At 56.8% G+C, this 15,129-nt stretch overlaps 1 protein-coding gene across 2 annotated transcripts; it reads right to left on the reverse strand.

The window, feature by feature from the left end:
- RGS14 (regulator of G protein signaling 14) lies at positions 1-15,129 on the reverse strand. Of its 2 annotated transcripts, XM_002744492.7 has the most exons (15): positions 14,901-15,129; positions 6,893-6,914; positions 6,520-6,698; positions 6,081-6,173; positions 5,838-5,981; positions 5,345-5,488; positions 5,085-5,196; positions 4,647-4,756; positions 3,990-4,193; positions 1,875-1,951; positions 1,505-1,631; positions 1,353-1,434; positions 1,200-1,246; positions 1,006-1,120; positions 1-724 (listed from the first exon to the last, which is right to left on the reverse strand). In XM_002744492.7, exons 1-15 carry the CDS (start codon positions 14,943-14,945, stop codon positions 522-524), a joined length of 1,704 nt encoding a protein of 567 aa, XP_002744538.4. In that variant the 5' UTR covers positions 14,946-15,129; the 3' UTR covers positions 1-521. The 2 variants fall into 2 exon arrangements, with proteins under 2 accessions (XP_002744538.4, XP_078220760.1); XM_078364634.1 differs by lacking the exon at positions 6,520-6,698.

Genomic DNA, 15,129 nt, shown 5'->3' on the forward strand with positions numbered 1-15,129 from the left:
GCAGAATAACAATAATTATTATAATAACAGTATCATACATCAAGGACAAACCCAGCTGCCCCAAGCTTACTGCAAAATCCATATCTATAATATAGTCTATGAGGATGGAGTATGGGGCTGCCCACCTACACCGTCAGGCCTAATTCATACCAGCTCCCTGAGGAGGGGCCGGCCCCTCCTCCTGCCCCTGTTGAAGCTTGGCACAGGCTGGGGAGGCTGGCACTGCCAACGCCACCCCTCTGTGTGGGGCAAGCCTGTACCAAGGGGCTAGACCCACCTCCCCCACTGTGGCCTGGCTGCAAGGGATGGGGGAGTGAGCTTGTTGAGGGACCAGGTGGTGGCAGTTGCAGGGTGTGTCTCATCTGAGTCCATTTTCTACCCCTACCGGCTCTTCCTGCGGGCCTGCCCATGGCAGGAAGCGGCCAAGGACACTCATGGCACAGACAGGGCATGCAGAGCGGACCCATGGCATGCTTGGCCCGCCGGGTGCCATGCAGCTGTCCCGGACTGTTGAGCAGCTGTCAGAGGGCTGAGTGGGCAGTGGAGTTCAAGGATTCCACGCTGGGTTGGGCTGCTGATTCAGTCTGTGGTGGGGTCTCCTGGGAACTGGGCCCTTGGGTAGGCAGCTGCAGAAATTCTGGAAGTACCAGGTCCTCTTTCCTCAGAAGGCCCCTCTGGTCGTGGGCCCCGCTGCTCTGCACCCGGTTCAGCAGCTCCACCAGGCCTAGAGGCAGCCACAGCATGAGGGTTCCCCCCAACAGACCTGCCTACATGCTAGCCTGCAACAGTTCCGCTGCCTTACTGTGGCCACAGCCTCTATGGCCCCAGCACCAATGGCCTGTGGCCCCTTATTCCAGCCCCTTGCTCCTAAACCCCCATCCTTCCTGTTCCATGCCCAATGGCATGCAGTCTCCTGCCTTAGCGCAAGGCTCTCTGATGCCACCCTGAATGGTCCCCAACCCCACTGCCCTAGTCCCTCTGATCCCCAGCTCATCCCTCATGTACCTTCGATGTCACAGGTCTGCCGCTTTCCAGTGGCACTACTGGGCGCCTTCACCAGAGAACTGGGGGACACTGAAGGGGGATGGGTGGCCTTGTCCTGGGTTCTAGGTGGGCAGCCCTGCGAGAATGTGGGGTCAGAGCCACAACTGGGCGGGGAGAAGCAGAAGGTGGAAGAGGGCGCCCCGCCTTTCGCTCACCTGGCTGCGGCAGGGAGATTTGTCACGGACTTTGGAGATCTTCACACCTGTGACAGAGATCACCACAATTAGTGTTTGCCTCCTGCCTAGACCACTTTCCTTCTGGGCCAGAGCCATTCCAGGAGATCAAGCTCCGAGGCCCACGTCCCCTACCTGGAAGAGTGTCCAAAACCAGTCTCTGGGCCACCACCGAGCTCACTAGCTTCCCCATATCCAGAGGCTGCTTCTCGCCTGGCTGTGGGGAGAGGTCAGCAGCCCGCGGTACAGGCCGTGGCCCCGCCCGGTCCCGCGGCCCCTCGGCTTACCCGGTGCAGGGTCACCTGTAGCGGGCTCAAACCATGCTTCTCCAGAATGGGCTGTAGTGCCTCCTGCAGCCGCTTGGTGGGCTTGGCTGAGATTCGTACCACGCGCTCCAGAGCCGCCAGCTCGAGCCTGCGCAGAACTCTCGGGCAGCACAGGGCCGGGAGGCCGGCCCCCAGCCAGACCCTTCCCAGGACAAAGGCGAGGGGGCGGAGCTTGAACTGCAGAAGGTGGTACTGGCTTGTAGGGGGAGGGGCTTGACCAGGAGGCGGGGCTAGCACGAGAGGCGGGATCTGGGGAGCCAGGTAGCCAGAACAGAGCCTGAAGCGAGGAGCGTCGGGACCTGGGACCCAGACTTGGGGACAGGACACTCACTCAAAGGTGATCCTGTTTTCCAGACGCACTTCCTGATCTGCCAGCACGGTGCAGTCCTGATCCAGGACCAGGGCCTTCTGTGGATGCCAAGCAAAGTCTAAGAGTCCCTTCTCCCACCCTGAGCCATCCCTGTGGGTCTGAGAGAACAACTTCCTGTCCTCCCATGGCCACCACTGGGGCTTCTTAGAGGGAGGGAAGGAAGGTAGAAGAGCTGTAGGGAAGTAAATAGGTTAAGGTACCAAGCTGGAGTCCAAGCCTGGGAAAGCTAAGGCCAGAGAGGAAAGTGGCAAGAATGCTGGACATTCTTGGGAAAGGACAGAAATTATGAGAAAGGTAGCCGCTGGCATGAAATGATAAGGGGCAGACTTAGGTCCCGGATCCCTGGCCTACTCTTTCTGTACCAGACAGCCTCTGCCTCCAGGATAGCCTCTGCCTCCAGAACAGCTGCCCCATGTCCCTCAGGAGTGTGAAACCCAATCAGACCAGCTGCCGCATTTCCTCCCTCACCACCAACCTTTGGTCAGCCACCCTGGCCTGGTCCAATTTTTGACATTTGTCCACTTCTCTCCATTCTGCCCTACCAAGGACACTTCTTGTTTCCTCATTCAAAAAGGGCCCACCCCCAAAACTGCTGTGAAACCAGAGGATGTGAAGCATCTGGCACAGTGCCTGGCACACAGTAGTACATAAACAGTAATTCTCTTGATAACTGCCCTCAGAGACCCCACTGCCTGCTCCAGCCTGATGTGGGGGTTGGGGGCAGCCTCTCCCAGACAGTAGGCCTATGCTGTGCTGCAGGAGCAGGTGGAGTGTGGGTGGGGAAGTTATATTTAGCGCATATGAAAGCCCATCTGGGCTGCTGGCAGCCACCCTGGAGGCCTGAGAATAGTGGGCAGAATGCCTCCCACTACTGCCCTTGCACCCCCACACTCTAGGCCCTGAACATGTCCTGTAAGTACCCACCTGTTGGCCTTTGCCAAAGCTGTTGCCTCTGGCTGGGATATCCTCCCCCACAGCTCTGCCAGACAAACTCCTCCCCATCCACATCAACTGCTGCTGCTTCCATGAAGCCTTCCAGACACCAGCCAGAAATGCCTACCTTCTCCCAAGAGACCTTCTCTGGATTTTTTTACTCTTCCTTCTCCCTGATCACTCCCTGCCTGGCTCACCTCCAGCCTGTGGGCCAGGAGGACAGTTTCTGTCCCCCACACACCTGGCAGGGCCTTAGGACTTGTCTGCTAGGTAAACAAAATCCCAATTGTCCCCTGGAAGGCAGTATTCTTCATTGAGATTCCCCTTACTGGTGATTTTCTTTAAAGCCAGTTTTCCTCTAGCTCTTCTTTTTTTTTTTTTTTGGAGACAGAGTCTTGCTCTGTTGCCCAGGCCAGAATGGTGCGATCTTGGCTCACTGCTGCAACCTCTGCCTCCTGGGTTCAAGCAATTCTCTGCCTGGCTAATTTTTGTATTTTTATAGAGACAGGGTTTCACCATCTTGGCCAGGCTGGTCTTGAACTCCTGACCTCGTAATTCACCCATCTCGGTCTCCCAAAGTGCTGGGATTACAGGTGTGAGCCACTGAGCTGGGTCCCCTCTAGCTCTTCTTTGAAGTGTAAGCTAGCTTGCACTTAAAGAAAAAAGTTCATTGGTTAGGTGCCGTTGGGCGCCCCTAGAGGCTAAGGAGGTGAGGCACCACACAGATGGCCATATCCAGGATGAGTCTGTGAGGATGGCAATCTGGACTCTGGGAATGATGGGGGCAAACCTCAGCTCCAGCAGTGGTTCTCCCCAGTTTTACCCCCCTGAGATCACCAAAGTAGGATGATGGATGAAGCTGGAAACCTGGAAGGGTATGAGGTAGGGGGTGGGTGGATGTCTGAATGAGAGTTGGTGCTGAGGTTGCTTTGGAATTGGGTGTAGGTATAGGAGTGGGATTGCAGTGGAGGCTGGAATTAGGAAGAGGGTGATGATAGAAAATTGAATTGAAATTAGGGTCAGTCCAGGGGATTTGAAATGGAATTACAGTTGGAGCTATGACTGATCAGAGACAGAAATGGAGTTGGAGTCAGGATCAGGATCAGGAAGGAGGTTAGAGTTAGGGCCAGGCCGGGCTCCCACCTGTTCATTGCCCACCAAGTAGACCTTGATGTCAGGTAGAGAGAGGCCTCGTTTCTCACAGATCCCTGCCAGCATGTCTCGGATGGTGAGGCCGGGTCTGGCCAGGGCTAAGGAGGCTGTGCCATCGGGCAGGTACACACAGCAGTACTTCCCTGGCCGGCTTTCACTCTCACCATCGGTGCTTCCAAGGCTCTTCCGGTGGCTCTGATTTAGGGCAGCAACAGGGGAGGTTATGTGTACACATGGAAGGGCATGCAGACAGGTACACAGAGACAGGTAAGCTTGCTGGGGCTCAAGCATGCATATGCACTCCCAAGGCAGGCAAAGATACGTCCTCCTGCAGGAACACATGTATGTACACCTAGGCATATGGACGCCTAGAGACAGGTCCACCTGCTGATTCCCACATACATGCCGTGTACACACCCGTGGGCACTGCACATGCGCACACATCTGCTGACTGAGGATGTGTGCCTATGACATATATGTGAACCCATATAGTGAGGACAGGAGAAAAGAAGCTAAAGGGTTGGCCATGCAGAGCAAGCTGGGAGACGCAGTAAGGTCAGCAACTTGGAACGAAGGCCACCACGTAAACGAACCTGAGTAGTGGCCCTAGCCCATAGTGCATCTTGTCTTCCCCAACAGTCGGCTCACCTCAGATTTGCTGCTGACGAAGGCTAGGAAGCCAAGGTCCAGGCTGGCAGAGGAGTTGAGGGAGCCCTGAGACTCTCGGCGCAAGCCGGCATTTGCCGCCCCACCCAGCTCTAGGGAAGAGGGAGCAATGAACTCGAACAGCCCCCCTGCCCTCACCCATCCTCTTGTGGAAGCCTCTCCCCCACTGGTGGGCCTTGTTTGGAGCCATCCTGCAGGGGCCCAAGTGTAAAAATCCCTGGGAGCGTCACCACCGTTGGAGATTTCTTAACGTCTAGCCCAGGACCTAAACCATCCAGGGGAGTGTGGTGGTCACTGGGACCTGCGTTCCGATTTTCACAGACTTACAAACTGAGGGCCACGAAGGAGGAAGGGGGCACTCCCCAAACTTGGCCGAACTGCCGCCTTCCCCCCATCTCTGTTGCTCACTCCTGCTCTCACCCCTGCGGAAGGACTTGCGGAGTGGGCGGCCCCCAGGACCCTCAACAGGCGGCAGCTGCCCCAACTCTTCCACGCCCAGCGGCAACGACTTCCCGGGCTTCAGCTTCGGCTTCTGTAGGTACAAGGAAGGCGCCGGCACTGGGCTGGGCTCCAGCCCGCATGCAGACAGTGGGCACACACCCGCAGATCTGCACCCGGGGGCGTCCCCTCTTGCACGCGGTCCGCAGGGCCCCCTGCCCCGGCCGGTCCCTCGTCCGCACCTTCCTCGTCGCGTCCGGGCTGCCGAGGCGCAAGGAGCCAGGTTCCCGCAGCGGGCGCCCCTCGGCCTCGGCTAGCAGGCACTCACGGTACAGCGGGGACTTGACGAAGCGCGCATAGCTGTCGAATTTCATCAAGTTGAAGATCTGCGGGGCGAGCGCGGGGCAGCTGAGCCGGGGCTGGGGGGGGGCGCTGCGCTGCCGGGATCCAGGTCCGGTCCCCGGGGCTGGCCCCGCCCCCACCTCAGTTCCTCCATTCGCCCCCAGGGTCTAGGCCCTGACCCTAGCTCAGCTACGCTCCGCCTCTAGCTGGCCTTCACTGTTACGTCTCATACCGCCCTCTGAGTTCGGCCAGTCTTGCCCCGGCTTTGGCTCTGTCTCCGCCTCCAAATTTGCCCCCTCCCCTTTGTAGTTTAGGCTCCGCCCAAGGGTCCTATCCCACCCACCCTGCCCCTTTTGTGTCCTTTTCAAGGCCAATCCAGCCGGGACCGCTCACTTGAAGCTGCTGCGCCCGAAACATATCGGGCCGGGGCTCAGCCAGCACCTCCTCGCCAAGCCAGGCCTGCCGGTCGATGTTCACTGGGCTCAGCGCCTGGCTGGACAGAAACTCCTGGTAGATGTTGCGGGCCTCCTGAGCTAGCTGAGGGAGGAGGGACAGGAGGAGTTGTTCACGGAGCATGGCCCAGGCCATGTGTTGCCCTCTTCCAAGCCCTTGGCGCCAGCTCCCCCCTTTCCCCACCTGCTGGGTATCACTGGCCGGAATCTGTTGGAAGCGCTCGCAGGCCTTCCAGAAAGTCACGTTTTCGGCACTGAACTCCTTCTTCAGGAACTCCTGGGAGAGGAAGGATGGGGAGGCAGGCAGAAACTCGAGACACAGAGACCAAATTGGGGGATGTGATTAAAGAGATTGGGACAGAGACAGGGCCAAGAGACCAAGCTAGACAGTTAGGACCAGACAGACAGATGGAGCCAGATCTTGAGGCAGGGAGAAAAATGAGAAGCAGAGACAAGGACAGGGAGAAGGAAGAAAAGTTCCCAGCTGGGAGAAGAGGAAGAGGGTGCTGTAGGAAGGCTAGATGAGGGAGCTGACAGAGGACCCCACTCCGGCCAGCCTGAAGCTCTGCCCACGCCCTGCCCTCTCCCATGTGCCTCCTTCCCTTTCTCCACCCCAGGCTTACAGTGAAGTAAGCCAGGCCCAGCGGGTCCTGCAGCAGCCGCTCGAAGGACAGGGCCCAGCTGGCCACAGGCTGTTCCTCAGTGGGGAAGGGGCTGCTGGGGCCACTGGGGAGGCTGTGGATGCTGAGGGAGCTGCCGCGGCCCTCGCCCTGGCCCTGGGGCCCCGTCGTGCTGCTCAGCTCTGCAGGGGGATGGACAAGTAGGGTGAGCCTTGCTGCCTTCCCCAGCCTCTTGCCCAACCAACCCTCCCCCAGGCATCCACTCTGCAGGCATGTTCCCTGGAAAGATAGCAGGTGGCAGGGGCATACCCACCCATCTCCACCTTCCTCCTCCCTCCCACTCAGCCAGGCCTCCTCCACACATTCTGTCACTTACCTCCATCTGACACAGCCAGAACCTATAAGAGACCCGACAGAGAAAGTCAGACAAGCCCAGTGAGGATTCCCAGGGGACAGTTCTGGGCCCAACTGCCAGGAGTTAGAACTGTGTTTTCCTCCACCTGGCATCCCCAGCCAGGTTCTGCTTGGTCAGAGTTTTGCCCAGGCTGCCCCCAGCTCCCTTTCTATCCTGGGCCAACCACTATGTCCAGGTACCTTCCAGCTGCCCCTGGTTCCCTCCTCCCTCAGCCGCTGCTGGGTGAGCCAGGTGTGCATAGCATGGTGGGTAGGAACAGACTTTAGTCTCTGCCACTTACTAGCTGTGTAACTTTGAGCAAGTTCGTTAACTTGTTTGCCTCCATCTATAATCTGTAAATAGGGGAGAATGCCTATTTACAGATGGAGGCAAACAAGGGGCTGATGTGAAGATCAAGTCAGTTTAATATATTCCCACAATCGATCGGGTGTGGTGGCTCACATCTGTAATCCCAGCACTTTGGGAGGCCAAGGCAGGTGGATCACCTGAGGTCAGGAGTTCGAGACCAGCCTGGCCAACATGGTGAAACCCAGTCTCTACTGAAAATACAAAAAAATTAGCAGGGCATGGTGGCAGATGCCTGTAATCCCAGCTACTGGGGAGGCTGAGGCAGGAGAATTGGTTGAACCCAGGAGGCAGAGGTTACAATGAGCCAAGATCGTGCCATTGTTCTGCAGCCTGGGCAACAAGAGCAAAACTCTGTCTCAAAAAAATAAAATAAAAATGTATCCACAGCATCTAGAACAGGGGGCAGCATGTGATATCAACTGTATCAATGTGTGCTGTCTTTGAGGAAGGAGAGCTGTCTCTGAAGCCAGTGATCTCCTTATTGCAAGTGTTTTCTATTGGGCCCAGGGTCTCCTACAGGTCCCATCACACCCTAGGAGGGCACAGAATTCTGTTCGGTAGTATAGAGCAGTGGTTCTCAAACTTCAGTGCAGAGTGGGAGGACCCCACCTCTGGAGATTCAGGTTCAGTAGGTCCAAGATGGGGCCTGAGGCTGTCCATTTCTACCAAGCACCCAGGCAACGCTGATGCTGCTGGTTCAGGGACTACTCTATGAGTAGCATTGCTGCAGTAAGCTAACTCCATACTTGACCCCAACGCACAACTCTGGTTTCTCTGGGAATCCCAATCATTAGTGAAACAGAAAAACTCTCCTCTCAAAATGACTCTTGTGGTGGTTTCTCTTATTTCTCTTTTTGCCTTCCTAGCAGCTCCTCCAGCTTCCCCACTATCTCCCACTCATGCAATGTGGCGTCAACCCCTCCCTGGCTCTGTCCTGGGCACTTTGTCCCATCCACAGATCTGCACTCCAGACACACATAACTAACTTCCTGGTAGCATCTTCCCCCAAATATCCCACAAGCCCTCACATTCCTAAATGGAAGTCCTAAATGGAAGCTCTCTCTGCCTCCACCAAAATAGAGTACCAAAGCCAGCTTCCCTGCCCCCATCTTTCTTCCCATCACCTGGGCTTCCAACATCAGGGCTTGAGTCATCTCAATTCCTACTTCCCCCTCACCTCCTACATTTTCACCATGCCCTGTCACAGGAGTTCCTACCACCAGCCCCTTCTTTCCGTCCCAACTGGAAACAGGCCGGCAAACGTCTCCACCCCTGGAAAGCCCCCCACCCCCACCCTCCTGAATGGAATCTCCCTCTCTGTTCCCTACTCCCACCCTGAGAGTATTCAGGTCACAGGGCAGCCATCTGTGGACCAGATTTGTGTGTTTTTAATTTAAAAGTGTTTTCCACATCTAAAAAGCAAGAGAATTTAAATTCCACTTGCTCCTATAAGACTGTGATGCTCCAGCTTCTTCCCAGCAGGACAAACCTTGTTTGGCACTGAGCAGCCACCACCTTCCCCCAAAGGGCTTAAACTCTCCTCAGAGGCCTCTGGGGCACTTTTGATGCATTTATGTTACTTGTGGAGGCAGTGGGAGGCAGGCTTAAATTTGGGAGGTCGAACTTGTACTGTGTGAATTTAGACAAGGTACTTAACCTCTCTGGGCCTCAGTTTTTTTTCTCTCTAAAAATGGAGCAAATAATGAATGGTCCTGACTCGAAGGATTGCTGCGATTAAATGAGTTAAATACCTATAAAGAACTCAGAACACTGTCTGGCGTGTAGTAAATGTTCAAGGAACGTTACCATTAATGTTCTTGTGTCAGTATTGGTTCCTGACCCTGCTAGGCATTCGAATTTGTCACTCCCGCCATAGAAGGAAAGAGCACAGGTGTTGGGGGTCTCTCAGACCCGGATTCAAAACCCAGCCTGACTTTTTCTAGTTTTACAACTTCAGGCTCCTCCCTGAGCTTCGCTTCCCATCTGGAGCCCGGGGATAAGAAGTTGCTGCCGAGGGCAGCGAGTTCTTGCAGCGCGCACTGGGCGGGGCGTCGGACCCAGCACACCCACCCCCGTCTCAGGCCCCGCCCCGGCCCTGCCCCCGCCCCGCTCCGCTCTGCCCTCCCCGCAGAGTCAAATACCCCAACAAAAGTCGGGGCTTCCCACAGCTACAGGAGAAAGTCCCCACTCCGAGGGCGGCAGAGGGCTGCGAGGAGCGACTGGGCGAAGCCTTTCCCCGCGCGCCCTCAAAGTTTCTCTGCAGGCTGCACCTATCTGCCCGCGTCGGGCCTCCTCCTCCCCCTGCGGCCCGGCCAACGTGTTCCCAGCCTCTGAGACTCCGTCATCGCCCTCCCCTAGATCCCCGAGAATCGCCCGGACTCGCCCCCGTCCGCTGGGCTGCCTGGCCTTGCCGTCCTCGCCCACACCTGGAGCCTGTGTCCTGCCCTCTGACCCGAGTCAGGGGTGATAGGCTTTGGAGCTGGCTCCAGCCCGCACTCCAACTTTGTTTGGCTCTCACAGGTTTATTTTCCATTCTGCTTAACTAAATGTAGTTAAGTGGGGCTGGTTCCCAGGTCCCCCCAGGCCCCACCCCTCCCCACGGAGCCACCCCGGGCCCTTTCCCTGCCCCCGGAGTCACGTTGCGGTTGCCAGGTTACGGCTAAAACTCTACCTGGGCCTGACTAATGAACCCCTTCAGCCTCACCCATTTCCCTCCCCCTCAGCTGCACCCTACACTTCACCGAACGTTTCTATTTTCCCCACACCCCTACACACCCCTGCTTCCGGCTTTGCCGTTGCCTCTGCCTGGTATCTGCTCCTGCTGTCCTTATGGAATTGCTCCCTGATCTCTGCCCATTGACATTAGTCATCTCTAAACACCAGGCTCCTTGAATGCCCCTTCCCACCACGTTCTTACCAGCCATGTCCCAGCCTCTCTTCCCTGCCCCTCTGGTGGCCCCTGGAACGCTGGCCTGGTTGGTGGGAGGGGTTGGATCTGAACTCCCTCCTCAAGAAGCACCCTCCTTGCCCTAGTGCTCCCAAGCAGCCATCAAGGCCCTGGCCTTGGAACCCCTTCACTATAGACTTTCAGCCCTTGAATGCCACCTGTAGCTCTCCATCTCTAGCCTCTCTTGCCCTGACAGTTGTTGATAGCATAACCGGAGCTGAAATTGAGTAGGGACAGAAATCTGGAGCTGGGTGGGAGTGGGGATGGAGTCCAATTCCAGCTCTGCTATTTGGGAACAAGTAACTTCTCTGAGCCTCAGTTTCCCTCAGACTGGCATGGGGCTCAGCACTCCCAATTTCTTGAGGCCCCATGAGTGAAAGCACCAGGCATGCCACAATCAGAGCAGCACCTTACAGCAGAGTGAGGTGAGAGGTGCAGATGCCCTGCAGGGCCTGGGGAAGTTGTACTGAGCAGGGTTGGCCTCCCTCATTTCAGCTTGCTTGAGAAGTGGTAAGTGAATGGGGAAAAAGGGGAAGAAAGGGCAAGGAAGGGTGTGGTGGCCAGTGACACAGCGACCCATGCTTGGACCTGGGCCAGCCATATTTTTTTCTTAGGAATTTGGTCCTGGAGGAGCTGCTGGCACCTGAAAATACTAAGGTGAGAGTAAGGCCCCAATTTCCTGAGCTTTGGCTGTGTGGCAGGCATCCTCCGGCAGTACACACTACGTCCTCACTCTGTCTTTACGTCTTTACCTTGTGTGGCAGGTATTATTACCCCTGTTTCACAGATGAGGAAACTGAGGCCCAAAAAAGTCATGAAGCTGCCATGTGGCAGAACTGAGATTAGAACTCAAGTTTGCCTGATTGCGGAGCCTGAGGCCTCCCCACCCTTCACCCGAGCTGCCTTCCTTTGGGGACCAGGGAAACTTAGAGGCCCAGTGCCTCAGCCCTTAGGGCACCGGTGGGCAAGTCCAATCTGGCATGACTGGCCCAGGGGCTCCTCTTGAACTGTGGCCACTAGAGGGATCAGACCTTGAAGGGAGGCCAATTTACTGAGCATCTTCTATTCTGGGCACCCTCTACCAGCCTCTGATTTCATCCTAGCTTGAGGAAACTGGGGCTGCAAGACCCTGTCTGGGGATGCCCACACAGAACCTGGGTGTCTGCTCCCTTCAACTTGAACCAGCCTGTGGAGATGACCCCTGGCCTTGCCCCTGAATAAGGCCACCCTGAACTCGAGTGCCCAGCCCTGAACTGGACGCCAGGAACAAAGAAAGAGGTGCATGGGCTTTGCCTTGCAGGTCTTCCTGCCAGGAGGGGAAGACTAACGAGGCCCTCGGACAGGACAGGCTGAGCTAACTGCCTTCTCCAGGCTTGACTCTCAGCCTCCTCTAGGCCCTGTACCTGTGTTTGCCCACAGCCAGGACTGTGCCGGGCCCTCCCTCCTCCAGCTTGTCGACCTTCTAGGGACCATCTCCTACAGCATGGTGCATGAAGTTAGTGGAGACGTTAGTTCCCTCAAGCTGTTTCTATTCTTGACTTGCAGCTCTTGCCTAACCCTGATCCCTTTCCCTTCCCCTTCCCTTCCCCTTCCCTTCCCCTTCCCTTCCCCTTCCCTTCCCCTTCCCTTCCCTTTCCCCCTCCCTTCCCCCTCCCTTCCCCCTCCTTCCCCCTCCCTTCCCCCTCCTTTCCCCTTCCCCTTCCCCCTCCCTTCCCCTTCCCCTTCCCCCTCCTTTCCCCTTCCCCCTTCTTTCCCCTTCCCCTTCCCCTTCCCCTTCCCCTTCCTTTCGTTCCCTTCTTTTCTCTTTCCTTCCCTTCCCTTCCTTTCTGTTTGGAGATGGAGTCTTGGCTGGAGTGCAGTGGCATGATCTCGGCTCATAGCAACCTCTGCCTCCCGGGTTCACCAATTCTCCTGCCTCAGCCTGCTGAGTAGCTGGGACTACAGGTGCACCATTACACCCAACTAATTTTTTGTATTTTTAGCAGAGATGGCACTTTACCATGTTGGCCAGGATGGTCTTGATCTCTTGACCTCATGATCCAGCCACCTTGGCCTCCCAAGGTGTTGGGATTACAGGCGTGAGCATTGGCTCTTGGCTCGCCTGCCTGCCTGCCTGCCTTCCTTCTTTCTTTCCTTCCTTCCTTCCTTCCTTCCTTCCTTCCTTCCTTCCCTCCTCCCTCCCTCCGTCTTTCTCTTTTTTTTTCTTTCAGCAGGATCTTGCTCTTTCACTCACAGACTGGAGTATAGTGGTGTGATCACAGCTCACTACAGCTTTGACCTCCTGGGCTCAAACGATCCTCCCACCTCAGTTTCTCCAGTAGCTAGGACTACAGGTGCACACCACCATGCCCAGCCAATGAAAAAGAAGATAGGTTCTCACTGTGTTGCCCAGGCTAGTCTCAAACTCCTGGGCTCAAGTGATCCTCCTACACTGGCCTTCCAAAGTGCTGGGATTCCAGGCTTGAGCCACCACCTGGTATTTTCACCTGTGTCTTTTGTGCCTTGCCAGACTAGGGGGCAGGGGCTAGAGCTGATGGGCCTGGGTCGGGAGTGCCTAGGATAGGGTGGCAGCACCAAGCTGGCAGTAAGAAGGGGTTGTTGAATGAATGAGTGAATAAATACAAGAACAAATAATGTGGCAAAGAGGCTGCGTGAAGACATTCCTAGGAGCGGGGCTGGGAGATGTCTCCAAGTGACAGGTTTCCTTGCAACTGCCTGACAAGCTGAGTGGCAGAGAGGCGAGGCTGACTACTGAAGCTGCCACAGCAGGGAATGATGGTGGGGGTGGAGGGAGAGAGGAAGGGGAGGACCAGGGCCAGGCAGTTCAAGGGGTTCAGATGCTGACCGCTCTACTCTCCAGCTACCCTCAGCACAGCATTTACTCCTCTGAGCCTCCCTCTGAAGGTAACTCACGGAGGCACCAGACACACCTGTCCCCCAGGCGCCCCTTCCTCCACATCCCTTCATCAGACACCAGTGCCTGTCTAGCCCTTCCTGCCCCAGCTGTGCAGAGCTAGGGAAGCAGGCAGTGGCCAGCAGGCAGCCAATCTGTGACCCTCGGGATTCTAAGAGGTGGCACAGAGAGTTCAGAACAGGCCCAGGAAGGGCGAAGATAAACCTCTGTGTGACATTTTTGAGAGGAGCCAGGGCGTCTGTGGGCTTGATAGAACTGGGGGCAGGCCTTGGGGGCACCCTCCCTGCTCTGGGTGACTTTTGGGTAGAGAAGTCACAGGCTGACACAGAAGAGGCAGGGGCTGGGTCTGTCTCTGGGCCCTCTCTGTTGCCCTGCAGTTCTGGGCACTATCACAGAAGTATCAATCCACCCCTCCTGGGGTGGGCCTGAGGTTAGCCTCCTTGACTTCCTGGCCCAGACAGCTAGGGAAGGACGAGCCAAGTGTCATGCCTGTGGTGTGGGAATGCAAGGGAGGTGGATTTTCTTTTTGCACTTTCCTGGTGGGGTCAGTGCTGGAGAGTGAGATAGGGGGGCTAAGCTGGCTTTGAAGAATGGCCTCTCTCCCAGCTGGCCAGCCTGGGGCTGGGCAGGAAAGAGATGCTGGAAGAAGAGGTAGAAGCCCGTCTTGAGAACTAAGGGGCAGGAGTGGTGATGGGGGTTGTTCAGCTTCTTGGTGAGGCAGGAGACCTTTAAAGAGGGGCTGAAAATGTAGGAGGGGCATCAGGCTGACAACTACACAGCACCTACAATGGGTCAAAGGTCTCATATGCATTATTTCAGTCAGTCATCTCAGCCTTGAAATTCATTCCAATCGCTTCATTTTACTGATGAGAAAACTGAGAGTTGGCGAGGACCCCTCCATCCAGTAAGAGAGAACAGAACCAGGACTAGAACCCAGGTCTCTCTGGAGGCACTGGCTTTGGCTCATGATGCTAGGCTGGGGCCCGGTGGTGGGCCAGGACACTGGGCTTCCTGAGGTTGTTAAGAGGGGCTCTTGCAAGTGAGGGGGGACCCTAGGGAGAGAAGGGAAGCCCAGCACAGCTTGCCCCATCTGATGAATGAATGAGAAGAGGCAGACCCTCTGAGGGCAGCACTGATCTAGAGCTAAGCAGCTAGGAAGAGGGTTAAGGGCTGGGGCAGCTGCAGCCAGGGGCATCCTAGTGCTCAGCCCTTCTTGGAAGCTCAGGAATAGAACTTGGTCTGACCCTGCTGCCCCATCCCTGGGCTGCCCAAACAATGCTAGTTCTGGCAGGAAGCCTCCAGAGCAGCTCTGGCTGGAGGGCACTGACCGAGCAAGAGCTGTCACTAACCTGACCTTGGGCACCTAGGGCAGGGGGTGAGAGGCGAGGACTCAGGCTGAGTGGGATGTAGGGGCTTAAGCCACTGTGGGGGGTAGGCAGGGGGCAAGGAGCACATCCCTGCGACCCTGGGATGCAGCCCCAGATGCAGCAGGTGAAGGAGCGGTCAGGCTGGACCAGAAGCCTATGCCTGCTCCACTCTGGCCTCATCACCAGGGTTGTACCATGCTCCCAGTTGGGCCATCTGGAAGGGTGCTGGGGTGAGTGCACCAGGTCCCACCACCTGCTGCTGTCTGTACCCAACTTCTCCCACCTGCTGGCAGCCCGTGGGCTCTTGCCTGGCCCTGCTGGGTGTGCCTCCTGGGCTCCACCCTGGGTGTGCCCACCCCCTCCTCGTGGCCCTGGCCTGGAGCCCACACTCACCATGCGCCCGTTGGGGACGCCCAGGTGCTTGGGCTTCCCTGGCATGCCGCTGCTGATCACGGGTCCCCGCCGCAGGGGCTGCCCACCATGGGGACTGTGGGCAGCACCAGCCAGAGCTTGCACGGTGGTGGGCAGGCAGTGGAGAGAGCCCGGCTCGGCTCCTGTGGGTCCTTACATCCTGAAACACCAGCTCACTACCTCTTTTCTCTGCCACAGGAAGTGTCTCTAT

This window comes from Callithrix jacchus, chromosome 2 (assembly GCF_049354715.1).
Source record: "Callithrix jacchus isolate 240 chromosome 2, calJac240_pri, whole genome shotgun sequence".
Classification (NCBI taxonomy): domain Eukaryota; kingdom Metazoa; phylum Chordata; class Mammalia; order Primates; family Cebidae; genus Callithrix; species Callithrix jacchus.

Bases quoted from the DNA above. Each gene is read 5' to 3' on its own strand.
- RGS14 (XM_002744492.7), bottom strand. From the start codon at position 14,945: ATGCCAGGGAAGCCCAAGCACCTGGGCGTCCCCAACGGGCGCATG. The intron at 5,489-5,837 runs GTGAGCGGTCCC...CTCGCCCCGCAG, and splicing joins TTCGGGCGCAGCAGCTTCAA to ATCTTCAACTTGATGAAATT. The intron at 4,757-5,084 runs GTGAGAGCAGGA...CCTCTTCCCTAG, and splicing joins CCGCAAGTCCTTCCGCAGGG to AGCTGGGTGGGGCGGCAAAT.